General features: G+C 43.6%; 1 protein-coding gene across 4 annotated transcripts in view; it reads left to right on the top strand.

Moving 5' to 3' along the window:
- Nucleotides 1-26,815, top strand: part of cfap92 (cilia and flagella associated protein 92 (putative)) — a 123,777-nt gene that overhangs the window by 34,109 nt on the left and 62,853 nt on the right. For all 4 annotated transcript variants that reach the window (XM_078413956.1, XM_078413957.1, XM_078413955.1 and 1 more), the window contains 2 exons: nt 2,236-2,296; nt 9,397-9,506. In XM_078413956.1, the coding sequence (XP_078270082.1) occupies nt 2,236-2,296; nt 9,397-9,506 (171 nt within the window). The remainder of the gene's footprint in view (nt 1-2,235; nt 2,297-9,396; nt 9,507-26,815) is intronic.

Raw genomic sequence — 26,815 nt, 5'->3', positions numbered from 1 at the left:
CCACCAATATCTATAAATTGTCTGTATTGAGTTGTATTCTTTGGCTGCCTTCTTCGCTGGTCAGATCTCCACCAATTTCTGTGTTGTCTGGTAAACTTACTAATCAACTATCTACAATTTCATCCAAATCATTTATAATATATCACAAGCAACAGAGGTCCCACCACTGATCCCTGCAGAACACCGCATAGATCTCCATCCAGAATAATATACTTCCACCACTATCCTCTGTCTTCTATGGGTAAGACAGTTCTAAATCCAAACTACAAAGTCACTGTGGATGCCTGCATCTTAAATCTTCTGGACCAGCTTGCTATGAGAGACCGTGTCATACACCTTACTAAAGTAAACAGAAACTTTACCTTTTATAAAACAGTACAGTTCTGGACTACTGGAGAAAGTCCAGTAGAAGATCTCTCCACTGCCATTTATTTTCTGAAAACAAATAAAAGCAAATAAAAAATGTGCATATGGGGTAATACTTGTTTATTCCATGAATATTGTAGGACTTTTTGTTTGAATAGACAATAGACAATAGGTGCAGGAGGAGGCCATTCGGCCCTTCGAGCCAGCATCGCCATTCAATGTGATCGTGGCTGATCATTCTCAGTCAGTACCCTGTTCCTGCCTTCTCCCCATACCCCCTGACTCCGCTATCCTTAAGAGCTCTATCTAGCTCTCTCTTGAATGCGTTCAGAGACTTGGCCTCCACTGCCTTCTGAGGCAGTGAATTCCACAGATTTACAACTCTCCGACTGAATTTTTTTACCTCATCTCCGTTCTTAAACTGTGGCCCCTGGTTCTGGACTCCCCCAACATTGGGAACATGTTCTCTGCCTCTAACGTGTCCAAACCTTTAATAATCCTATACATTTCGATAATTCATCCTTCTAAATTCCAGTGCATACAAGCCTAGTCGCTCCAGTCTTTCAACATATGACAGTCCCGCCATTCCGGGAATTAACCTAGTAAACCTACGCTGCACGCCCTCAATAGCAAGAATATCCTTCCTCAAATTTGGAGACCAAAACTGCACACAGTACTCCAGGTGTGGTCTCACTAGGGTCCTGTACAACTGCAGAAGGACCTCTTTGCTCCTATACTCAATTCCTCTTGTTATGAAGGCCAACATTCCATTGGGTTTCTTCACTGCCTGCTGTACCTGCATGCTTCCTTTCAGTGACTGATGCACCAGGACACCCAGATCACGTTGTACGTACCCTTTTCCTAACTTGACACCATTCAGATAATACTCTGCCTTCCTGAACGTGTTCATGGGACACTTTTCAAACAATGGAATGTTAGGTAACATTTCCTTTAATGTAGATTACCCTCCCCAACATCTCCCTCAAATGAGTTTACTAGAAAATATAATGATAGAATGATCTTATGGGAATTCTTTAACTTGACATTCAATCGAACAAATTATAGCGTAATTAACAGTTAATGAAATTGCTGGAAATCCCCAAACACACCATTTTATCTTTATTTCTACTGACTGTTGAACTACGCCAACCTTGTAACCCTTTAAGGTAGTTGTAGCTGGTATTAAAACATATTAAAGATAGACACAAAACACTGAAGTAACTCAGTGGGTCAGGCAGCATCTCTGGAGAAAATGAATAGGTGACATTTCAGGTCGGGACCCTTCTTCAGACTGATTGTAGTAGGGAGAGTGGAGGAAAAGCAGGATAAATCAGGGCTGACAACAGATGACCTTGGGCAAGGAGGTTCCCCGACAGGTGTGTCCCCAAGAGGGATACATAGTTGTGAACTGTGTAGCTGGTTAACAGGCTTTTAGTGGGGGGAGGGAGGTTTTTGTAGAAGTTACATAAAATTGGTGAATTAAATGTTCATTCCCTTGGAAAGCTTGGAAAATGTGGGTTTCTGTTCCTCCAATTTGCGTGTGGCTTCACTCTGGCAATGGAGGAGGCCCAGGACAGAAAGGTCAGTGTGGGAATGGGAAGGGGATTTTAGGTGGTTAGTAACTGGGAGATCCAGCAGGCCTTGGTGGACCGAGCGTAAGTGTACAGCGAAATGGTTTCTCAGTCTTTGTGTGGTCTCACCAATGTACAGGACCCCACATTGGGAACGGTGCATATGGACCAAACACGGGCAGGTGGGATTAGTGTAGCTGGTGCACGTTGGCCGGTGTGGGTAAGTTGGGCCGAAGGGCCTGTTTCCACGCTGTATCACTCTCAATGACTCTCCCCCTCTCTCTCTTTCTCTCTCTAGGATCATTTTTCGCATTGGGCATTCCAGCAGCTGAAGGAAATCTCGAGGAGGAACAACAGAGGTAAAATTGGCGTTCACTTTTTAGAATGACCATTGTCATATATGCACTGGGCAATACAGTAAACCTGCCAAAAACTGGAGAGTACAAACGCTCCCCGACTTGCGTAAGGGTTACGTCCCATGGATACTTGCATAAGCCAGATGTTGCATAAGTCGGAAATAATAGACAATAGACAATAGACAATAGGTGCAGGAGTAGGCCATTCAGCCCTTCGAGCCAGCACCGCCATTCAATGCGATCATGGCTGATCACTCTCAATCAGTACCCCGTTCCTGCCTTCTCCCCATACCCCCTCACTCCGCTATCCTTAAGAGCTCTATCCAGCTCTCTCTTGAAAGCATCCAACGAACCAGCCTCCACTGCCTTCTGAGGCAGAGAATTCCAGTACTACTGCGTAATTTACTATTCGACGTGGAGACTGAGCGGGAGGTCAGCCGCTGAGACCACGGGGGAGTATCCACAGGAACAGCTGACTGGCTGGCGGAAACGGCCACGTGTGATGGTAGTGGCGCACTGCCACCGAGATTACCGAGAAGCACAACTCGGAAATAAATCAGTGGGCTTAAAGAATTGCTTACATAAGTGCGAGTTTACACGGGTCGCCTATTACGTAAGTTTGGGAGTGCCTGTACCCATTTTTATCATTATGAAAGTGTAATTAAGCATCGATTGACACAAAGTGCTGGATTAACTCATCGGGTTGGGCAGCGTGTCTGGAGATGTTTCGGGTCAGGACCCCTCGTCAGACTCCAACATTGATATTGAATAATGTGTAGGAAAGAACTGCAAATGCTGGTTTAAATCGAAGGTGGACACAAAGTGCTGGAGTAACTCAATGGGACAGGCAGCATCTCTGGAGAGAAGGAATGGGTGACATTTTGGGTCGAATCTGAAGACGGGTCTTGACCTGAAAGGTCACCCATTCCTTCTCTCCAGAGGTGTTGCCTGACCCGCTGAGTTTCTCCAGCACTTTGTGTCTACCTTTGATATCGATTAACATTGGTTATTTGGGCAGTATTTCACAATGACACTGCTACACTACATGGAACTTCCTTCAAGTGTTGTTCGTATGCATAGAATTAAATAGTTTTAGAAGCAAATAATTTGAATTTGTGATCACAAATTTTCCTTGATCATTCTGTTTCCCTAATAATGTTGATAATCCCTAAACAATAGGGATTATCAAAATTGATGCCAGTAGCCAATGTCATCACAAAGCATAAGCATTAACTGTTTCTAAGTTGGGAGTTTGTAACAATCATTTGGTCTTCCAGCACCTGACTGCTACCTGATTGTGGGTATTGGGTATCTGGCTGGTATAGTAGTACACCGACAGAAATGTTGCCTTACGGTTCCAGCTTCAATACTGTCCTTAGGTGCTGTTTGCGTGGAGTTTGCATGCTCTCCCTGTGACCTTGCAATTTCTCCTCGGTAGATTCTTTCCACGTCCCAAAAGGTTTGTAGGATAATCATCCATTGTAAATTGCCTCTAGTGTGAGTGTAGATGATTGGTAGTAATTTGAGGGGGAGGGAGGGGAGATAAAATGAGACGAGTACAGTTAGGTCATGATGGTCAACATAGACTCAGTGGGCCGATGCACCCATGACTCTAGCACTCTATGTTTCAGGATTGTTGATGCATCAGACTGCTGTTTGAGAGTAGTTATAACCATATCAGTTATTTACACAATACTCAGAAATGTATGCAGAAAATTATTTCCAAGCCTTAATGATTCAGAAAAGGTTGTTCAATAGGGGGTCATTCCACTGGATGTCCCAAATGGAACAGCGAGTCACTTAACATTAATCTAAATGTTTCTGTGGAGTTTGCATGTTCTTCCTGTGACCTTGCTGTTTCATTCATCTAAATGTTTGGGATAAGTATTTTGCCTAGCCAAGTGAAGTGAAAGGACGCGTTAATTATCAGATATCCAAATGCTAAATTTATAAATACATCTGGGGATGAAAAGCGAGTTGATCACAAATATTGGAAAATCGAAAGTATTTGTGGCTGTGTTGAGAAATTATTGTTGAATTTCTGCCTAGTGTTCTTTCCTGACCATGCAGCCGTAGGTTAAAATTAGTAATCAATTTGTCAAAGAAAACTTGGTAAAATATCGTAGTATACATCACTATGTTTGCATGATAAAGTCCACAACTCAAATTCCATACAGATATTTCTACACAATATGTACAGAAGTTTGTAGTGTATGATTAGTGAAGAAAGTAGCATGAAAAATTTGATCTTTTAATAAAAAAATTATTGGTGTTGGATGATCCAAGGTAACATAATTTCATACGATATGATACGATAAAATATGATAGGACTTTATTTATCCCAGGAGGGAAATTGATCTGCCAACAGTCTAAAACACAATATACATGAAATTAAACTGATGAGTGGAAAGGATTGGGGATGTGTAAAGATTGGGGGGGGGGGGGGGAGGGGGGGGGGGATGGGGAGTCACGACAGAAGGGGAAGTTGTTCAGTTTGATAGCCATGGGGAAGAAGGCTCTCCTGTGGCGTTCTGTGCTGTATCTTGGTGGAACCAGTCTGTTGCTGAAGGTGCTCCTCAGGTTGGCCAGTGTGTCATGGAGGGGGTGAGCTGTATTGTCCCAGATGCTCCGCAGTTTGAGGAGCATCCTCCCCTCCAAGACCACCTCCCATGAATGCAACTCCGCCCCCATGACGGAGCCAGCCTTCCTGATGAGTTTGTTCATCCTAAACCTCACGGAAGGCCAAACTGTAGGATGATATTGTCTGTGCGGTTAGTCATTTTGACATTTAACTTTTGAGTAGAACTCAGCAGCATAAGCTAGAGCTGTCACTGAGACGGGTGCATGGGGAGGTCAGGTACTGGCTATATTTTACAGAGATAATGTGAAGCAGGTGTTGGCAATTCCTTTGTACTGAAAATTGGCTGAGCTCCTGACATTGGGATTGATCATCTGTCAGCGATAAGTTTAAATATTTAACGGTTTGAGCATCAATGTTTTCAACCTCTAAAAAATTAATAAATTCTAGCTTTGTAATGAACGTATAATGGAATCATGGCCTTGTGATGTTTTTAAGTGGTCATTTTTATGTAATATAAAACATTGTCCACTTGGTTCACGAGGAGCAGGCAGACCAGCTTTTCAGAATAGTATTTTACCAATTGCTTGTCATCAATTTGCAGTCAGTTGAGTGAATATGATATTTGCACCCTTCCATTATCAGATATATCATTTCTTAGGAGATAATATATATTGCAAAAGGGTTTAATTTTAAGGCTGTTTCCCATGGTTTCTCTTGAATAGGAATTTCTTCTGAACAGGAATTTGTATTTTATTCTAATGATGCTTTTGTAGCACAGTTTAGTGAGGCACAGTGTCTTTCTCATGGAGTTAGTTTGTTGAATAACTCTAAGCTCAGTACAATCCAGTGCTAATTTACAACTTGTTTTGTGATTATCAAAATTAAACTATACCAATTCTTGCTATTGTTGCTATTGAGGGCTTGCAGCGTAGGTTTACTAGGTTAATTTACTAGGTTAATGGCGGGACTGTCATATGTTGAAAGACTGGAGCGACTAGGCTTGTATACACTGGAATTTAGAAGGATGAGAGGGGATCTTATCGAAACGTATAAGATTATTAAGGGGTTGGACACGTTAGAGGCAGGAAACATGTTCCCAATGTTGGGGGAGTCCAGAACAAGGGGCCACAGTTTAAGAAAAAGGGGTAGGCCATTTAAACTGAGATGAGGAAAAACAAATTCAGTCAGAGAGTTGTGAATCTGTGGAATTCTCTGCCTCAGAAGGCAGTGGAGGCCAATTCTCTGAATGCATTCAAGATAGAGCTAGATAGAGCTCTTAAGGATAGCGGAGTCAGGGGGTATGGGGAGAAGGCAGGAACGGGGTACTGATTGAGAATGATCAGCCATGATCACATTGAATGGCGGTGCTGGCTCGAAGGGCCAAATGGCCTCCTCCTGCACCTATTGTCTATTGTCAATTGATTTCATTGGGGAGTTTATCACAGTAGAAGTCACCATGTCCCTGTAACTGTTTAGTTATTTTTCCTTTTGTCCTTTTATGCCTTATGTAGAACATAAAGAACAGAAAACAGTGCAGCACAGGACAGGCTCTTCAGGCCATGACATCTGCACTAACCTTAAAGCCAATCTAAACTAATGACATTTGCCGACACAAGGTCCATATCCCTCTATTTCTGCTTGTTCATGCATTTGTCCGAATGCCTCTTAAATGTTACTTTCATATTCCACATTTCATCTATTTGGTTTAATGTCATTGTATGTCAATTTATTTGTGCTATTGTCAACAATCAAAGTCGGACAAGTTAATATCAAGCACACAAAGTTTGCTAGATCTTCACGGCATCTTTCTTCAAAGGCAACACACGCATTCTCACTTTCTCATTGACATCAAAGTACAGGGTTATTCTTTGAAGTTCATGCTTGCGTTACACAGGTTTTATGAACCACATTTACTCCAAAGCAAACCATTGCCTCGTGATCTCTCATTCCATCACTTCTTTCCCACACTAGGAATTGAAAACTTTTCTGGATTTAATATTAGGGCAGGTGTCCAAAGGATTTATCAGAGTTTGTTTCAATGGATTGTCTTGAAGAATGAGAGGTAAAAAGGAGGAATGATTTTTGAAGGCAAAGTGGTGGGAGGATTGAACATGGGGATGTTAAGTCACCAGAATTGGAGGTGTGGATAACTCGGGCAGGTGTACGCCCGGAGGTTATATGGAATAGACATGGTAGGATTTGAAAACTTGGATGAGTTGTTGCACATCAGAAGCTAATGTAATGCAAACGCAGAGGTGGTAAGTGAAGGGGGCTTGGTGCAAATTAGAAGTCGGGATCTAGAGATTATGGAGAGGAGAAAGAGGGAGACATGCTGGTAAATTAGAATTTTCATGCCTGGAAATAACAAAGTCCTGGACTTGGGAGTGGTAACACAATATATGAGCTGAGTTTAGGGTGGAAGGCATATGAGGTGGCAATTGATGGACTTAATGATGGATAGCACTGTTTCCAGGGGCTACATTGTGAGCCACGACAACAGCCATCTCGCCTACCGTATCAGTGATGGGTGAAGAAGGGTTTGCTGGTGCACCTTGCAAGTGGGGGCTGGCATCGGATGCCTGGGCTGGCGAGGCCTGGCGAGTCCTGGCGAGTCAGGATGGCATCAGACAGGTCCATGCGCTATGTCCAAAATCCATCATAAAGGGGTCTGTTTAGTTTAGAGATACAGCGTGGAAACAGGCCCTTTCGGCCCACTGGGTCCGCGCCAACCAGCGATCCCCGCACATTAACACTATCCTACACACACTAGGGACAATTTTTACATTTACCAAGCCAATTAACCTACAAACCTGTACGTCTTTGGAGTGTGGGAGGAAACCGAAGATTTCGGAGAAAACCCACACAGGTCACGGGGAGAACGTACAAACTCCGTATAGACAGCACCCGTAGTCGGGATCAAACCCAGGCCTCCGGTGCTGCATTTCACTGTAAGGGCCACTGTAAGGGCCACAGTTTAAGAATAAGGGGTAGGCCATTTAAACTGAGATGAGGAAAAAAAAATTCAGTCAGAGAGTTGTGAATCTGTGGAATTCTCTGCCTCAGAAGGCAGTGGAGGCCAATTCTCTGAATGCATTCAAGATAGAGCTGGATAGAGCTCTTAAGGAAGGCGGAGTCAGGGGGTATGGGGAGAAGACAGGAACGGGGTACTGATTGAGAATGATCAGCCATGATCACATTGAATGGCGGTGCTGGCTCGAAGGGCCGAATGGCCTCCTCCTGCACCTATTGTCTATTGTCTAAGGCAGCAACTCTACCGCTGCACCACCGTGACCACGTTAAAACGAAGGTTTACTGGATATACAAAAGTAAAGGTGAGATCAGAGTGGACTTTGGACCGCTGGAAAATGATGCTGGAAAAGGAGTAATGGGAACAAATAAATGGCAGATGTACTAAGTAAGATTGTTGTGTCAGTCTTCACAGTGGAAGACAGCAGCAATGTGTCAGAAATTCAAGAGAATCGGGGGGCAAAAGTGAATATTGCTGAAGAGAAGTTGCTTTGGAATCTGAAAAGTCTGAAGGTGGATGTCAAATGGACTGCACACCAGGGTCCTGAAAGATCTGGCTGTAGAGGTTGTGGAGGCATTAATAGCGATCTTTTAAGAATCGCTAGAGTCAGTAGTGGTTCCAGAGAACTGGAAAATCACAAATGAAACTCCAATGCTTAAGAAGGGAGCCAAACAAAAGAAAAGAAAATATCAGCCAGTTAATCTGACTTCAGTGGTTGATGAAACTTTAGAGTCCATTCTTGAGGATGAGGGTTTGGCGTATTTGGAAGCACATGATAAAAATAGGCCAAAGTCAGCACGGTTTTGTTAAGGGGGAAACCTTGCCTGACAAACTTAAGAGTTTCTTTGAGGAGGTAACAAGCAGGATAGACAATGGAGAGTCAGTGGATGTTGTTTACTTGGTTTTTCAGAAGGCCTTTGATCAGGTGCCACTCGTCAAGCTGCTAAACAAGATAGGAGCCTGTGGTATTAGAGGCAAGGAACTCGCAGGGATAGAAGATTGGATAGGGTTGCCAATTGCTCCGTATTAGCCAGGACATCCCGTATTTTGGGCTAAATTGGTTTGCCCTTGTCCCGTATTAGGCCCGGTGGGGAGGGTCGCTGTAGGCCCAGACACAGTTGGCCCAGACAATGTAGGCACGGACAGTGTAGGAGCGGACAGTGTAGGTCCGGAGGCCCGGGAGCCGCCTAATGGAGGTTCCGTAACAACCCACCTCCCGGCCCGGGCGACCGTCATTGGTGGAGTGGGAGCACGTGGCCGCTGGCTGGGTGAGGTCACGTGGGGCGCGAGGCGGTGACGTCACCTTGTCCCGTATTTGGGAGTGAGATAGTTGGCAACCCTAGTTACAGTGCACAATAGTTACCTACAGCATGATAATAAAACTTAAAATACGCAAGTAAAATTTCACACCTACTAGTAAATCTGTCATATTGTAATGTGCAAGATTTAAATAACTTACTCTAACTATCATGCGATTTGTTTGTTCACCGTCAGGAAAATCTGTGCAGATCTAAAGCAAAGTAAATCAGTCAGGATGGCACTTGGAAAAAAGCGATCATCAATACTGTTGCTTTCAAAGGGAATTTCTCGCAAAAAAGGCAAAGGTAAATATAAATTTTGGTCTTCAGGTAAATAAAAATAAAGCTTTTGGGAGTTATTTTTCATGTTCCAGCAGGGAGCAGGCAGGAGCTGAGCACCGCGAGACGTGGCGAATGGCCACTCTCTGGAGTCAACAAAGAACCTTTGTACATTCTGAGCCACTCCACATCTTCACAACTTGAGGCAAAGCTGTCAGCATGAATTCTCTTTTCCCAGAGGCAAATTGCTATTTAATTGGAGGGAATATGCTTCTAAGATGGTGCCCAACCCAGGCGACTATTTTTGTGTTAGCCACAGAAGCAGATCTGCAATCACACATTACAATCACTCCGCACTCTTGGAGTCTGAAGAATGGACTCGACCCGAAACGTCACCCATTCCTTCTCTCCAGAGATGCTGCCTGGCCCGCTGAGTACTCCAGCATTTTAGATTTTGGATTTAGAGATACAGCGCGGAAACAGGCCCTTCGGCCCACCGAGTCCGCGCCGCCCAGCGATCCCCACACATTAACACTATCCTACACCCACTAGAGACATTTTTTACATTTGCCCTGTCAATTAACCTACATACCTGTACGTCTTTGGAGTGTGGGAGGAAACCGAAGATCTCGGAGAAAACCCACGCAGGTCACAGGGAGAACGTACAAACTCCATACAGACGGCGCCCGTAGTCAGGATCGAACCTGAGTCTCCGGCGCTGCATTCGCTGTAAGGCAGCAACTCTACCGCTGCGCCACCGTGCCGCACTTCCGTGCCACCGTGTGTCCATCCACACTCTAAAATTTCTACTCTGCAGCAACATTTCTTCACTAAACATTATTCCCTTATCACGTTTCTTTGCACTGTAAATTGATCGATTGTAATCATGTCTCGTCAGTCCGCTGACTGGATAGCACGCAACAAAAGCTTTTTACTGTACCTCGGTACACGTGACAATAAACTAAACTAAATCAAACCAAACTAAAGAAATTAAGCACTGCTGCAGAGTATCTTGTGGATGTGTTATCTTATACCTGCAAGTAAGAGGTGGACAAAACAAGGGAAGGAACACCTCTGTGGCTGACACATATTTGAGGGGGTTTGGGGATTTAATAATAATAATAATAATACATTTTATTTATATAGCGCTTTTCATATACTCAAAGACGCTTTACAGAGATTTTGAGAACATAGGGAAATTAATAAATAGATAAATAAGTAAATAAATAAATGAACAGAGAAAGGAGACAGTAGGTGAGGTGACCTTCAGTGGTTGAAGGCAGTACTGAACAGGTGAGACTTCAGCGATGTTTTGAATGTGGTGAGTGTGGGGGAGTCTCTAACGGTTTGGGGTAGTGAGTTCCATAGGGTGGGAGCAGCGATGGAGAAAGCCCTGTCCCCCCAGGATCTGAGTTTAGTCCGGATGTGGGGGGATAGGAGATTGGCAGCGGCAGAGCGGAGGGTGCAGGTGGGAGTGTGCCTGTGGAGGAGGTCGGTCAGGTAGGATGGGGCCAGGTTATGGAGGGCTTTGTAGGTTATGAGGAGGATTTTGTACTGGATTCTCTGGGGGATGGGGAGCCAGTGGAGTTTATAAAGGACAGGGGTGATATGGTCACGGATCGAGGTGTGTGTGAGTAGACGGGCAGCGGAGTTTTGAATGTATTGAAGTTTATTGATGATTTTTGAGGGTGCGCCATAGAGGAGGCTGTTGCAGTAGTCCAGACGGGAGGTGATGAAGGCGTGGATGAGGGTTTCTGCAGCTGTGGAGGAGAGGGATGGACGGAGACGGGCAATGTTTTTGAGGTGGAAGAAGGCTGTCTTTGTGATGTGTTTGATGTGTTTGTCGAAGGAGAGGGTTTGATCAAGGATGATTCCAAGATTCCGGATGTGAGGTGAGGTTTAAGAGGCAGCCATGGAAATACTGGAGGTTTACAACAAAACAATGGTGCCCATTCCAGCAGATGGTTGACAAGCAGTAACGCAAATTAGTACGCAAACACAGGGACAAGTTAAGTAATATAATTAATATTTGCAACAGGATCTGACTATAGCGCTGAAAGAAATGCATTAATTTTATCAAGAATACCAAGCAGCGACCCCCTTTCATATCTTTTTAATTTTCCATACAGATGAACAGACTCATATCATTGCCTCTCCGCCACTGATCCCTTTTCTCCCACTTCCCGCAGCTCTCGGGTAATCAAGAATGAAGACCCCGCTGCACCTGTTTTCTTCTTGAACTCAAATGCTGCACTTTTCTCTGTTACGTCCCTCTTGGGCGTGGCTGCAGTGACTTCCTGTGCTTTCCACGCCATGGTAATCTGGCCCACAGATGTAAAACAATCTTTGCCATTGTACATACTGTGATGTCTTGAGAGGTCAGGAGCTTTTCTCTTGAAGGTTGGGATGTGTGGGTGCCGGAAATGAAGACAGAAAAGTTCTTGTTTTCAAACTTAAATTCCATATATTTAGTCTTTTCCAAAAACAGGTAAACTTAATTGTTTGCAGACAGGTACACAAAACCAAAACAGGTAGTTAAATCAAAACTGTAGCTTGCTGCTCTCTCTCTCTCTCTCTCTCTCTCTCTCTCTCTCTCTCTCTCTCTCTCTCTCTCTCTCTCTCTCTCCCTCTCTCCCTCTCTCCCTCTCTCTCTCTCTCTCTCTCTCTCTCCCTCTCTCTCTCTCTCCCTCTCTCTCTCTCTCCCTCTCTCTCTCCCTCTCCCTCTCTCTCCCTCCCTCTCTCTCCCTCTCCCTCTCTCTCTCTCTCCCTCTCTCTCTCCCTCTCCCTCCCTCTCCCTCTCTCTCCCTCCCTCTCTCTCTCTCTCTCTCTCTCTCTCCCTCTCTCTCTCTCTCTCTCTCTCTCTCTCTCTCTCTCTCTCTCTCTCTCTCTCTCGCTCTCTCTCTCTCTCTCTCTGTTTTGTAGTCTTTTGCTGGCAGCCATGATGGTTTGTAGTCCTTGTTGCATCCACCGGGAGGAAATGTATCTCCCCTCTATGACTCTACCTCTCATGATATCATAATACGAACACAATCTCACACTCCTTGCATCAAAGCCGATACACAATCGAAGGAGACAAGCAACCCTGCACTCACTTGTCGATAGGGAAGATACCACCGTCAACATCTTTGGAAGTTTCAGAACATTCAGGCATCAGAAAGATTATCTGAAGGCTTAAACTGTCCATTCATTAAGGCTGTTACTTGATCAATGGATAAGATCTTAACAGAATCTCCATTTGAATTTGGTAAATCATTAGCCCAAAGATTGCCCTTTCGTTTTGAGTAGCCATTCTGAAGAATCGTATAACTTGTGCAAGCCTGCCTTACTACTTCTCAGGGGAGAAATGAGAATGAATATACTTATACAGGGCTAGTCACCAAGTGCATACTGATTTACATTGGAGATAGTCCCTTTGTTCAAGACAAGTCAGATTTATTGTGATGTGCATTGTGATTGTATGTAGCTTAAATAGAGCATAGGCGAAGAGGCTGTGGACATGCGTGACCATGACTACCATTGTTATTGGAGTGTGTGCTATAAAATCTCTTCTTGGTTGTGATACATCCCTTAGTTGCTGCCTCGGTAACGTAAGTCTCCGTCTGCATTGTTGCCAAAACCTGTGGGAGTGTGATCCTGGATCCAGACATAAAGATTGTTTTCTGTGATGAGAAAAGAATCCCTATGCTCATTGGAAAATGAGCAAATTGAAAGAGTTCTCTTCATTATTATTCCTCCTTCTCCTCCTCCTGTAACTCCTAGCCATACCTTCCCTCAAGAAACTTTGCTCTCAAACCTTTTGTCAAAAGAAGCAAGTTCCTGTGAAGTCATTATTCCAAATGCCTTCGACCAGAGAGGAAAGGAATATTCCTTTGACTGGCAGATGCGTGAGCACCTTAGAACCTGTTGTCCACTATTGATGAACGTGATCAAGATATGGTGTTGTCAGTATATAATTGAAAACTGCATCAATATTATTTAATCCCCACTTGTATTTATTAACTGGACTTGAGTTTAATATGAGTACCAGAAAAAATAATGTCTCCTGGATCAAATGGACAGTTTGTAAACAGAGCAGCGAATTAATGGGCAGAACAGATACATCGACGAGCCAAAACATTATGACCATGTGCCTAATTTGCTGTTGGTCCTCCGTGTGCAGCCCCATACGCAGCAGGGTGCGATTCACTGTGTATTGTGACACATTCCTCCCGTGACCACCATTAAAATTTTCTGTGACTTGTGCCACAGTCGACCTTCTGTCGTTCCGGACAAGAAGGGATAGCCTTTGTTGCCCTCGCGCATCGATGAGCCTTGGGCACCCAACACCCACCCTGTTTGTGGTTTGTCCCTCCTCGGACCACTGTCAGTAGGTACTCACCACTGCTGACCGGGAGCACCCCACAAGCCTTGCATTTCAGAGATGCTCTGACCCAGTCGTCTGGCCATAACAATTTGGCCCTTGTCAAAGTCGCTCAGGTCTTTACTCCTGCCTATTTCTCCTGCATCCAACACATCAACTTCAAGAACTGACTGTTCACTTGGTGCCTAATATATCCCACCCCTTGACAGGTGCCATTGTAACAAGATAATCAATGTTATTCACTTCACCCGTCAGTGGTCATAATGTTTTGGCTGATCAGTGTACATTATAATAAACCGAATGCTGCCTTTTTTTTTGCAAAGTGGTGAAATGGTGAAAATCAGTCTCCTCATCACCTTGTATATAGATTTATTTTAGATTTAGAGATACAGTGCAGAAACAGGCCCTTCGGCCCTCCGTACAGACTGTGCCCATAGTCAGGATCGAACCTGAGTCTCCGGCGCTGCATTCGCTGTAAGGCAGCAACTCTACCGCTGCGCCACCATCAAACCATCAAAACATTGAGAACTTCTGAGATGAGAACTTAATTTTTTTTGTCTTCCAAATCAAATCATTGACAAATTGACCACATCGCAATAAAAACTGGATATTGAAACCAGATTAGTTTATTGCCATTTAATGTTGCCAACTAATCCCATATATAACAACAAATAAAGCAATGAATGCCAAATAGCAAAATGTGCAATACAGTGCAATCTGTAATATGTATCACATTTTGAAAATATTTTTGAACATTCTTGCATTTTTATATTTTTCAATGATTACAAATGGTTGGATCATGTACAAAAGTAAGAAATAAGAAACCATACTTTCCCAATATTTTAGCCTTTAATTAATGGTTAATTATTTTTTGGCTCATTTAAAATAAACGTTTGGGATGTTTTCCATAATGAAGATATTAATCAAAAATGTTTGTTCTCTCTGAGGTTAAGACTGTGCAGGGAGCCAACTTGTTTTTGCCTTTGGAATGAGTGGGTGGGCAACCATTGCATGTCTCTAGAAAGTCAAAATAATTGCTTCAAGCTTGATATGAAAGTAAACCTTAAATTCTATTCGCAAGTTTAGGAACCATAAAAGATATGCAGAACCAATACATTCCAATTTCGACTTTAAATTAGCTTGTTTGCAAACATAATTTGAAAACCAGCACTTGCTGTGTATTGTTGCTTGGAAATTCTCCTGTCCTGGGAAAGATATATTATATAGTTCATGAAAAAAAGACACAAAAGTGCTGGAGTAACTCAGCGGGTCAGGCAGCATTTGTGGAGAACATGGATAGGATCCTGACCTTTCAGATCAGGCCCCTTCTTTAAACTGAAAGGGCCTCATCCGAAACTTCACCTATCCATATTCTCCAGGGATGCTGCCTGACTCGCTGAGTTACTCCTGAAATTTGTGTCTTTTTTCTACATTATATAGCTTCCGTGTGGCAGGCCAGTGAATGACATGCATCGTCTGCTGCTGCAAAATCCGAATACACTTCATGGCATGCAATTAAACTGGCCTAGCATATGTCCTCATTCTTTAGGGAACGGGGGTTCCCCTCCCTCATCATAGATGTGCCCCTCACTCGTGTCTCCTCGGTACCCTACAGCTCCGCCCTTGCTCCCCTTCCCCCTCCCCCTAGTCGTAACAGAGGCAGAGACCCCTAGTCCTTACTTTTCACCCCATCAGCCGTCGCATACAACACATAATCCTCCGACATTTTCATCACCTCCAGCGGGATCCCAACACTAGTCACATCTTCCCATCTCCACCTCTTTCCGCCTTCCACAGAGACCGTTCCCTCCGCAACTCCCTGGTTAACTCATCCCTTCCCATCCAAACCACCCCCTCCCCTGGTACCTTCCTCTGAAACCGCATGAGATGCAACACCTGTCCCTATACCTCCTCCTCGACTGTCCAGGGACCCTGACAGTCCTTTCAGGTTAGGCAGAGGTTCACTTGCACCTCCTCCAACCTCATCTACTATATCTATTGTTCAAGGTATGGACTCTTATACATCGGCGAGACCAAACGCAGACTGGGCGATCGTTTTGCTGAACACCTTCGCTCAGTCCGCCTAAACCTACCTGATCTCCCAGTTGCTAAACACTTTCATTCTCTTTCCCATTCCCACAATGACCTTTTTGTCCGAGGCCTCCTCCATTGTCAGATTGAGGCTAAATGCAAATTGGAGGAACAGCATCTCATATTTCGCTTGGGCAGCTTACAGCCCAGTGGTATGAACATTGATTTCTCTAACTTCAAGTAACCCTGGCTTTCCCCTCTCTATCCCTCCCTCCAACCAAGTTGTACCAGCTTTTATTTCACAAAATGCTGGAGTAACTCAGGAGGTCAGGCAGCATCTCAGGAGAGAAGGAATGGGTGATGTTTTGGGTGGAACATCACCCATTCCTTCTCTCCTGAGATGCTGCCTGACCGGCTGAGTTACTCCAGCATTTTGTGAAATAAATACCGTTGATTTGTACCAGCATCTGCAGTTATTTTCTTACACTACAAGTTGTACAAGCTTCTCTTTTTCAACCAACAAACAGCTAACAATGGCCTGTTTCCTTTATCATCGTAACCTTTTTTGCGTATCTTTCATTCATTGTGCTTTATCTCTCGACATCATTGTCCATATCTCTCGTTTCTCTTTTCCCTAACTAGTCTGATGAAGGGTCTCGACCAGAAACATCATCCATTCGTTCTCTCAAGAGATGCTGCCTGCCCCGCTGAGTTACTCCAGTGTTTTGTGTCTATCTAGCATATACGTTCCTGCTCTCAATCTCAATTGCACATTGAGCAGAGGAAAACAGCTAAATTGGAGGAATTGTGGCGCAGAGAGATTATAGCAGGTGCATGGAAAATTGGAGTGACTGTCAAGTATTTAGACAATGGATGTGCATCTTCACTATCAGTCATTGAGTGCAAGGATCCTTTAATCCATTTGTTGTGTATCAGCTTCTTGTATAAGAAGTGTGAAATTGTGTTAATATGTGCAATGAGAATGGTTTTCACCATCTATGAGCCAGATTACCATAGAACGTAGAAAAGTAAAGATAGACATAAAATGCTGGAGTAACTCTGCGGGACAGGCAGCATCTCTGGAGGGAAGGAATGGGCGACGTTTCGAGTCAATAGACAATAGGTGCAGGAGTAGGCCATTCGGCCCTTCGAGCCAGCACCACCATTCAATGTGATCATGGCGGATCATTCTCAATCAGTACCCCGTTCCTATCTTCTCCCCATACCCCCTGACTCCGCTATCCTTAAGAGCTCTATCTAGCTCTCTCTTGAATCGAGATCAAGAAGGGTCTCCACCTGAAACGTCACCCACTCCTTCTCTCCAGAGATGCTGCCTGTCCCGCTGAGTTACTCCAGCATTTTGCGTCTATCCTCGATTTAAACCAGCATCTGCAGTTCCGTAACAGGCCCTGCAGCCCACAATGTCTGTGCTGAACCTGAGGGCAAGGTAAAGTATTCTCATCTGCCTGCACATGGTCCATTTGCCTCCATTCCCTGTATACCTATATATGCCTATCAAAAATCCTCTTAAACGCCATGGTGTGGATAACACATGAAGTCATTGCAAATATGCCCAAGTGGAGAAGTAACTAAGAAAAATGCAGTGTTTTATATCTTCCAGGTGACGAGACAGAGTACAGAAAGGAGATAGAGATGTTAATGTGAGGAGACAATATCTCCCTGTCTATCAGTAAAACAAAGGAGCTGGTCATTGACTTTAGGAAGTAGGGTGGAGTACTCACCCCTATCTGTATGAATGGTGCAGAGGTGGAGAACACCCTTTGGTACAAGTTTGGTAAAGCAACCATCATAACTAGAGACCGAAGATAGACACAAAATGCTGGAGTAACTCAGCGAGCCAGGCAGTATCTCTGGTCTTTGTCTCAAGAGATGCTGCCTATCCCGCTGAGTTATTCCAGCATTTTGTGTCTAGCTTCGATTGAAACCACCATCTGTAGTTCTTTCCTACACATAACTAAAGACCACTTGGATCCCAGTCATTGCTCTCTGCTGCTCTGCAGAAGATACTAATGTTTGAAAGCATTTATCACCATACTCAAGAACAGCTTATGTGCTGATGACAGGCACAAAAAGATGGAGTAACTAAGCGGGTCAGACAGCATCTCTGGAGAAAAGGAACAGGACCCTTCTTTTTTTAGGTACGTGAAGAGGAAAAAAATAGTCAAGGCAAATGTGGGTCCCTTGAAGACAAGCAGGGGAATTTATTATGAGGAACAAAGAAATGGCAGACGAGTTAAACCGTTACTTTGGATCTGTCTTTACTGAGGAAGATACACACAATCTCCCAAATGTTCTAGGGGCCGGAGAACCTAGGGTGATGGAGGAACTGAAGGAAATCCACATTAGGCAGGAAATGGTTTTGGGTAGACTGATGGGACTGAAGGCTGATAAATCCCCAGGGCCTGATGGTCTGCATCCCAGGGTACTTAAGGAGGTGGCTCTAGAAATAGTGGAAGCATTGGAGATTATTTTTCAATGTTCTATAGATTCAGGATCAGTTCCTGTGGATTGGAGGATAGCAAATGTTATCCCACTTTTTAAGAAAGGAGGGAGAGAGAAAACGGGTAATTATAGACCAGTTAGTCCGACATCAGTGGTGGGGAAGATGCTGGAGTCAATTATAAAAGACGAAATTGCTGAGCATTTGGATAGCAGTAACAGGATCATTCCGAGTCAGCATGGATTTACGAAGGGGAAATCATGCTTGACAAATCTACTGGAATTTTTTGAGGATGTAACTAGGAAAATTGACAGGGGAGAGTCAGTGGATGTGGTGTACCTCGACTTTCAGAAAGCCTTCGACAAGGTCCCACATAGGAGATTAGTGGGCAAAATTAGAGCACATGGTATTGGGGGTAGGGTACTGACATGGATAGAAAATTGGTTGACAGACAGAAAGCAAAGAGTGGGGATAAATGGGTCCCTTTCGGAATGGCAGGCAGTGACCAGTGGAGTACCGCAAGGTTCGGTGCTGGGACCCCAGCTATTTACGATATACATTAATGACTTAGATGAAGGGATTAAAAGTACCATTAGCAAGTTTGCAGATGATACTAAGCTGGGGGGTAGTGTGAATTGTGTGGAAGATGCAATAAGGCTGCAGGGTGACTTGGACAGGTTGTGTGAGTGGGCGGATACATGGCAGATGCAGTTTAATGTAGATAAGTGTGAGGTTATTCACTTTGGAAGTAAGAATAGAAAGGCAGATTATTATCTGAATGGTGTCAAGTTAGGAAGAGGGGATGTTCAACGAGATCTGGGTGTCCTAGTGCATCAGTCACTGAAAGGAAGCATGCAGGTACAGCAGGCAGTGAAGAAAGCCAATGGAATGTTGGCCTTCGTAACAAGAGGAGTTGAGTATAGGAGCAAAGAGGTCCTTCTACAGTTGTACCGGGCCTTGGTGAGACCGCACCTGGAGTACTGTGTGCAGTTTTGGTCTCCAAATTTGAGGAAGGATATTCTTGCTATTGAGGGCGTGCAGCGTAGGTTCACTAGGTTAATTCCCGGAATGGCGGGACTGTCGTATGTTGAAAGGCTGGAGCAATTAGGCTTGTATACACTGGAATTTAGAAGGATGAGGGGGGATCTTATTGAAACATATAAGATAATTAGGGGATTGGACACATTAGAGGCAGAAAACATGTTCCCAATGTTGGGGGAGTCCAGAACAAGGGGCCACAGTTTAAGAATAAGGGGTAGGCCATTTAGAACGGAGATGAGGAAGAACTTTTTCAGTCGGAGAGTGGTGAAGGTGTGGAATTCTCTGCCTCAGAAGGCAGTGGAGGCCAGTTCGTTGGATGCTTTCAAGAGAGAGCTGGATAGAGCTCTTAAGGATAGCGGAGTGAGGGGGTATGGGGAGAAGGCAGGAACGGGGTACTGATTGAGAGTGATCAGCCATGATCGCATTGAATGGCGGTGCTGGCTCGAAGGGCTGAATGGCCTACTCCTGCACCTATTGTCTATTGTCTATTGTCTATTGTCTCGACCTGAAACGTCACCTATTCCTTTTCTCCAGAGATGCTGTCTGACCCGTTGAGTTACTCCAGTTTTTTGCGTCTATCTGCGGTTTAAACTAGCATCTGCAGTTCCTTCCTACACAACAGCTTACGTGCTGCTGCCCCATGTGTGTAGGTGAGATGGATGGTCCTCTTGGATGGTCCTCTCACATGCTAAGATGAATTCTTGATTTCCCAACCCACCTCGTTGCAACCCTAGCACTATGTATATGCACGTTCTCTGTAGCAGTGACACTAAATATTATATTGTGTGTTTTTATAAATCTACCTTGATGTATATACATCTGTTCTTCAGTACTATATGAACCTCCCGGATGGAACACAGATCAAAGTTTTTTTGTTTAAAAAAAAAAATCTGTTTATTAGTTTTTACAATTATTTCAACAATGAACAAACAATACGCGTAAAGATACATCCCCACCCCCCACCCCCCCGCCCCATCCCAGACGCAGAGATAAACATTGACATTAGTAAAACAAATACAAGGTAAAAAAAAAAAATTAAAAATTAAATTTAATTAAATTTAAAAATTCAAAATTTTGATTACAGACAAGGGAGGAAGAGTGTAGGCGGACATATAAGCAGTCAACACTGTGGTTTATCCCCATTCTCTAAAACAATCATTAAACAATCATCAAAGTTTTTAACTGTATCTTGGTACATATGGCAATAATGATAGACCTAAGCTTAGAATCATAGAAAGGTACAGCACACAAAGAGCCCCCACCCCTCCCATCTCGCCCCCATTGAATATCAACTACCCTATTACAGTAATCCGACATTAATTCCATTTATAAAAATCTCCGCACATTCTCTTCAATACTCTCCAGATTCCAAGATTAGGATTAAGTGCTGGTTACAACACCGTGAGGCAGCAGCTGTACTGTCTGTGGCACAATGCTGCCCGTAAATTTGACGAGGAACAAATTTAACCGGTAGAAAATCTTTCCCTTAATCCCCATGAAGTAGGGGAATTAAAAACACAATGAGAGAAAAATAAATTACCCTGTGGGGTAGAGTCATAAGTTACAGCATATTTATCAGAATACAGTCTGTTATGTTTTACAGAACCAATCACGCACTTTGCTCACAAATTAATATTTAGCACTGGCAATGCAGTTCCCGGATTAATAAATATGTTCTTATTGAGTCCCTTATTTGTTTATGGATCAAGCAGAATCCAACATCTACGACCAAAAGGTATAATAGATTTGCGGTCACGCTGGTCCAGCGGTAGAGTTGCTGCCTTACAGCGAATGCAGCGCCGGAGACCCGGGTTCGATCCTGACTACGGGCGCTGTCTGTATGGAGTTTGTACGTTCTCCCCGTGACCTGCATGGGTTTTCTCCGAGTTCTTCGGTTTCCTCCCACACTCCAAAGCGGTCCAGGTTTGTAGGTTAATTGGCTTTGTAAATGTGTAAAAATAAAATTGTCCCCGGTGGGTGTAGGATAGTGTTAATGTGTGGGGGTTGCTGGTCAGCGCGGACCCGGTGGGCCGAAGGGCCTGTTTCCGCGCTGTATCTCTAAAACTAAATCTGTCCTTGCATAGATTGACAGACTATAAATAATTATTTTGATGAAGGTGAAGTAATTTATGAGTGTTCACTTTGGCAAGTTCTCTCCTTCAAAATTGTAGGTATGGATCTAAACCAGTTTTTTTTTCCACTTTATCCATGAGATCAAAGGACAGGCAGGACATCTTGGAAGACTGATACAATGTCGACTTGCACAAATACTTTTCAGGAACAGTGCTATTTATCAATGCATTTGACAGTGACAATTGCCATGTGCCCACATGCCATGGGTATTATTGGAGAATCACCATCGCTCTTGTGGCTTTGGCTGTCAAAACTCAAAAAATAAGGTTAAAGCTTATAAAACCAGGTTAAAGTTGGTTGGGAAAAAATGTTTACAGGCAACATGAAATCTCATGGAATCTCAAATTGGTAAGCAACCATAATTTCATGGATCATTTAATTTTATTATCGTTGGGTCCACACTTCTCTTGAGGGCTTGGAACCCCTGCTGGGTCCAAACCTCGCCTGAGGGTCTGGCAACTCTCCGTGCAAACCTCTCCTGCGGGCCCGGCAACCCTCCCCAACTGACGACCCATGGACCCGTTGCCGGCCATGGAATCTCTCCCGGGGCCGGGCGAGGAGGGGAGAGGAAAGGGGAGAGGGAGCCACTCACCCCGGCCCCTGGGCGGCCATCTTGGTGGCCATCATGGCGGCCAGAGCGACCCGTGGACCCGTTGTATGCAAATCTCTCCTGCAGCGGCAGCTCAACGGCGACGGCCGTTGCTTTGAGTGGGAAGAAGCCCTGGTGGACAACCAGCACGCTTTGAGCGAGAAGAGCCGGCGACCAATCAGAGCGGCGGCGGCGCTCCCCCCGCGTGGGACAGGGAACAGCGACCAATCAGGCGTCGAGCGGGAGGTTGGAGCCAATCAATCGACCCCACGTGGGGAGGAGCGGCTGGAACCAATCAGGACCGATCTCAAAATGGCAACCCTCCCCCCAAATGTGCATGCGCAGATCTGGTGGCCATCTTACTGTTGTGACGCAAGATGAACACGTAAGTATTAGATCAATGGGCCCTAACTTTACAGGCGCGGACCCGTTGGGTTCCCATTGTGAAGTCAAACACGGAGGTATTGCTGCGCAGGCGCGGCTGACGGGCAGAGCAAGTGGAAGCGGTTTATTAAAGTTTAAAAAGTGAATAGCTTTTAAAATATAACAACCATTTGAACCGCAGGCCAATAGTGAGTAAGGTGGGCCTAAAATTGTTGCGCCATCGTGCACCATTTTGGTTGTCTTTCAGGAACAAACAAAACAAATATACAAGATGAGTGTTTTAGTAATATATAGATGCTCCTCAAGAAGTACATCTTTCCATCATGTAATTCTAGACACATTAATTCTATTTCAAAGGCACTTAGTGAATACAATAGATGGTGCTAGGTGGAGGGATGCTGTTGTGATCAGAGGTCTGTGACCAATAGTCAACCACAGAAATTGTGACCCTACTCTTTCTTATGTAGACTAATGACTTAGTTTGATCTCAATGTAGGATGAATAAGTTTACAGATGAGTTCTGCAGGGGTCGGTGCTGGGGCCGCTACTCTTCACGTTGTATATTAATGATTTGGACGAGGGGATTGAAGGCTTTCTGGCCAAGTTTGCGGCTGAGAAAAAAAGTAGGTGGAAGGGCAGGTAGTGTAGAGAAAGCAGGGACTCTGCAGAAGGACTTGGACAGGTTGGGAGAGTGGGCAGAGAAGTGGCAGATGGAATACAGTGTAGCAAAGTGTGGAGTCATGCATTTTGGAAGTAGGAATAAAGGCGCAGACTATTTTCTAAATGGGGAGAGAATACAGAAATCAGAGGTGCAAAGGGACTTGGGAGTGCTGGTGCAGGATTCCCAAAAGTCGAATCGGTGGTAAAGAAAGCAAACTCAATGCTAGCATTTATTTCAAGAGGGCTTGTATACAAAAACAGGGATGTAATGCTGAGGCTCTATGAGGCGCTGGTAAAGCTGCATTTGGAATACTGTGAGCAATTTTGGGCACCGTATCTGAGGAAGGATGTGCTGGCTCTGGAGAGAGTCCAGAGGAGGTTTACAAGAATGATCCCAGGAATGAGTAGGTTAACCGATGATGAGCGTTTGCCGGCACTGGGCCTGTACTCACTGGAGTTTAGGATAACAAGGGGGGAGGGACCTCATTGAAACATACAGAATAGTGAAAGGCTTGGATAGAGTGGATGTGGAGAGGATGTTTCCACGAGTGGGAGAGTCTTGGACTAGAGGTCATAGCCTCAGAATTAAAGGACTTTCTTTTAGGAAGGAGATGAGGAGAAATAGAGGTTTAAGGCGAGAGGGAGAAAGTTTAAGGGTGGCATGCGGGTCAACTTTTTTACACAGAGGACCGTGCATGGAATGGGCTGCTGGGGCTGGTGGTGAAGGCAGATATGATGGTGGCATTTGAGGGTATTGGATAGGCATGTGGATATACAGGGAATGGAGGGATATGGCTTTTAAGAGATGGTCTTGGCATCTTATTCGGAACAGACTTTGTGGGCCAAAGGGCCTGTTTTTGTGCTGCACTGTTCTATGTTCTAGGTAGGTATCTCAAAAAAATTGTAAATGCATTCAAAACAAAAATATTCACTGAAATCCTCACAGCATTGTGAAGATGCTAGAAATAAAAACAGAAAATGCATGAAAAGTCCAGGTCTGACACTGAGTCCTTAACATCACACATTAACTAACGCCCTTTCATGTTCCACAAATGCTGAGTGTTTACAGTATTTTTGTTTTTACCTCAACAGCATTGACACTTTTTCTGGCTCCTGCCAAGATACACATGTAATGCCACACTGCAAGAATCTGGGTATTTCATTACAGGAGCTTGCAGTGGAACTTTAGCCCACTCCGTTTTTCTGTGGAAATTCACTTATTTTAAAAGCAAGGATCAATAACACTATACAATTTGGCATGGATTAATTGGACTTCTACATTAAAAGCTGCTTGAAATATATTTGGAAAAATTGAATAGAATGATGATTTCCAACGAATTATTTTATGGAACTTCTACATTACTGGGAAAATCTTAACTGATCAACTAAATATGTTAAATTCACGTTTTATGAAATAATAATAATAATAATGCATTACATTTATATAGCGCTTTTCATACACTCAAAGACGCTTTACAGGGATTTAAAGAACATAGGGAAGTGAATAAATAGATAAATAAGTAAACGAACAGAGAAAGGAGACAGAAGACAGAAATAAATATGTAAAACAACGTAATGAAATTTACCAGCAGAAAACACCTTTAATTACCTTATAATTAAAATATCTTTAATTGCTGGCAGATGAAACGCTGTACATTTGTGATAAATAATTCCCCAAAGTTTGGAAACTGGCTGGCAGTACTAAATGAGTTGTGCTGTTTTACAGTAACATATCCTTTCTTTCATGTTAAACAAGCCACAGGACATTTGAAAGATCCTGTTCAAAGGAGAACAGCAGTTGTTGCTAATGCTCGCTCGGGTAATCCCCACAAGGCAGTATTCCAATAGAAAACAAGGTCGTTATGGTCAAATGCAGACATACTGACTGCAACCCAGTGAGAGATGTTGCTCTCAGCAAGATGTTTTAGTTTAGTTTAGAGATACAGCGCGGAAACAGGCCCTTCGGCCCACCGAGTCCGCACCAACCAGCGATCCCCGCACATTAACACTATCCTACATACTAGGGACAATTTTTACATTGATACTAAGCCAATTAACACTCAAACTACAAACCTGTACGTCTTTGGAGTGTGGGAGAAAACCCGTGATCTCGGAGAAAACCCACGCAGGTCACGGGGAGAACGTACAAACTCTGTACAGACAGCATCCCTAGCCAGGATCGAACCTGGGACTCTAGCCATTCTGTTGTTCTAAATGTTGTTCTAAATTATTATTATATTTGCATGTGTGGCAGATTTAGCTAAGACTGGCCTCGCTAAGTTCTAAAAAAATAAACAACCTTCTCTGACAAATTAAACCGAGATGTGACAAGCAACTATTTATCAAAAACTGCATTTCAAATACCACCGGTGATTAAGTGAAAACTAACAGATGTTAGAATAATTAACTTAATTAGTTCAGGCAGTAGATATTTCATGGGTTTTGGTACAATGCACACATGGCTATTTTGCGTCTCGATACCCTTTTTAGTTTTCTGCAGTCTCCATCTGATAACCTCTTAATATTTAATAGAATCAAAAGTTAACAGCTCAGAAGGAGGCCATTTAGCCCATCATGTCTGTGGGCAAGGATGATTAAAAGTATGAAATAAAACTGAATAAAGATAGACTGGTGCTACAAATATAATTTCAATTCCACATGAACAATCTAGAGATTATTGAATTAGCTCTGACTTGGAAAGTATGCTTAAAGTCATAGAATTACAGCATGAGAAATAGGCGACCTAAATAATTCATTCAAAATGAAGTACAGCAATTCTTAAGGGGGATAGAAAATTGCAAATAAAAATGAATTAAAACATTAGTCTTAATTTCCACCATGCAGCAAGAAATAGATGGATACATAGTTTAAAATTGTGAAGAACAGATAATTTCCCAAGCTAATTCAAAGACTCATATACCGGAAAATGAAGGTTCTTCTTAACTTCATGATTCCATAACTTCATTTGGACCAAGTGGGCATTTCAACTGAACCCTTATGTGAAACATTCTGTGTTCACTTTTTGATGTGAAGATGCATTTAGGGTACAAATGCCTCTGCAGGTTCCAGCATGATTAGAATGTATGTATCATTGAAGGTAGTGCTCTTTGTTCATTCCTGGACTTTATGCCTTCATAACCTAACTGCGCATCACTTCTCATTGTGATTCCGTTCTTTAGTCCTTCCTTTGGATGGATGAACAGTTGGAAGCAGAGAAGCAAACTGTTAAAGTATTGAGTGATGGTCTTAACACAGACCAGGAGCAACTTTGTTGGTGTGTGAGAAGGAACTGCAGATGCTGGTTTAAACTGAAGATAGACGCAAAGAGCTGGAGTAACTCAGCGGGACAGGCAGCACCTCTGGAGAGAAGGAATGGGTGGCGTTTCGGGTTGAGACCCTTCTTCAAACTTTCTTGGTGCTTTATTGAGGAGCATTACAAAAAACATAGATTGAAACGTCACCCATTCCTTCTCTCCAGAGATGCTGCCTGACCTGCTGAGTTACTCCAACATTTTGAGTCTACCTTAGATTGAGCTGGAGCAGGTGAACTCAATGAACTATTGGATCAAATGTTTCACATGCGTTTTTGATATGTTGACTGCTCTTGACTTTTCGCCTGAAACTGAGTTTACCATTTGAATATGTTAGTTTATGGCCAATAGTTACATCAAATGGCA

The sequence above is a fragment of the Rhinoraja longicauda genome, chromosome 17 (genome assembly GCF_053455715.1).
Source record: "Rhinoraja longicauda isolate Sanriku21f chromosome 17, sRhiLon1.1, whole genome shotgun sequence".
Lineage (NCBI taxonomy): Eukaryota > Metazoa > Chordata > Chondrichthyes > Rajiformes > Arhynchobatidae > Rhinoraja > Rhinoraja longicauda.
This window is presented reverse-complemented; position numbering and strand designations above follow the sequence as displayed.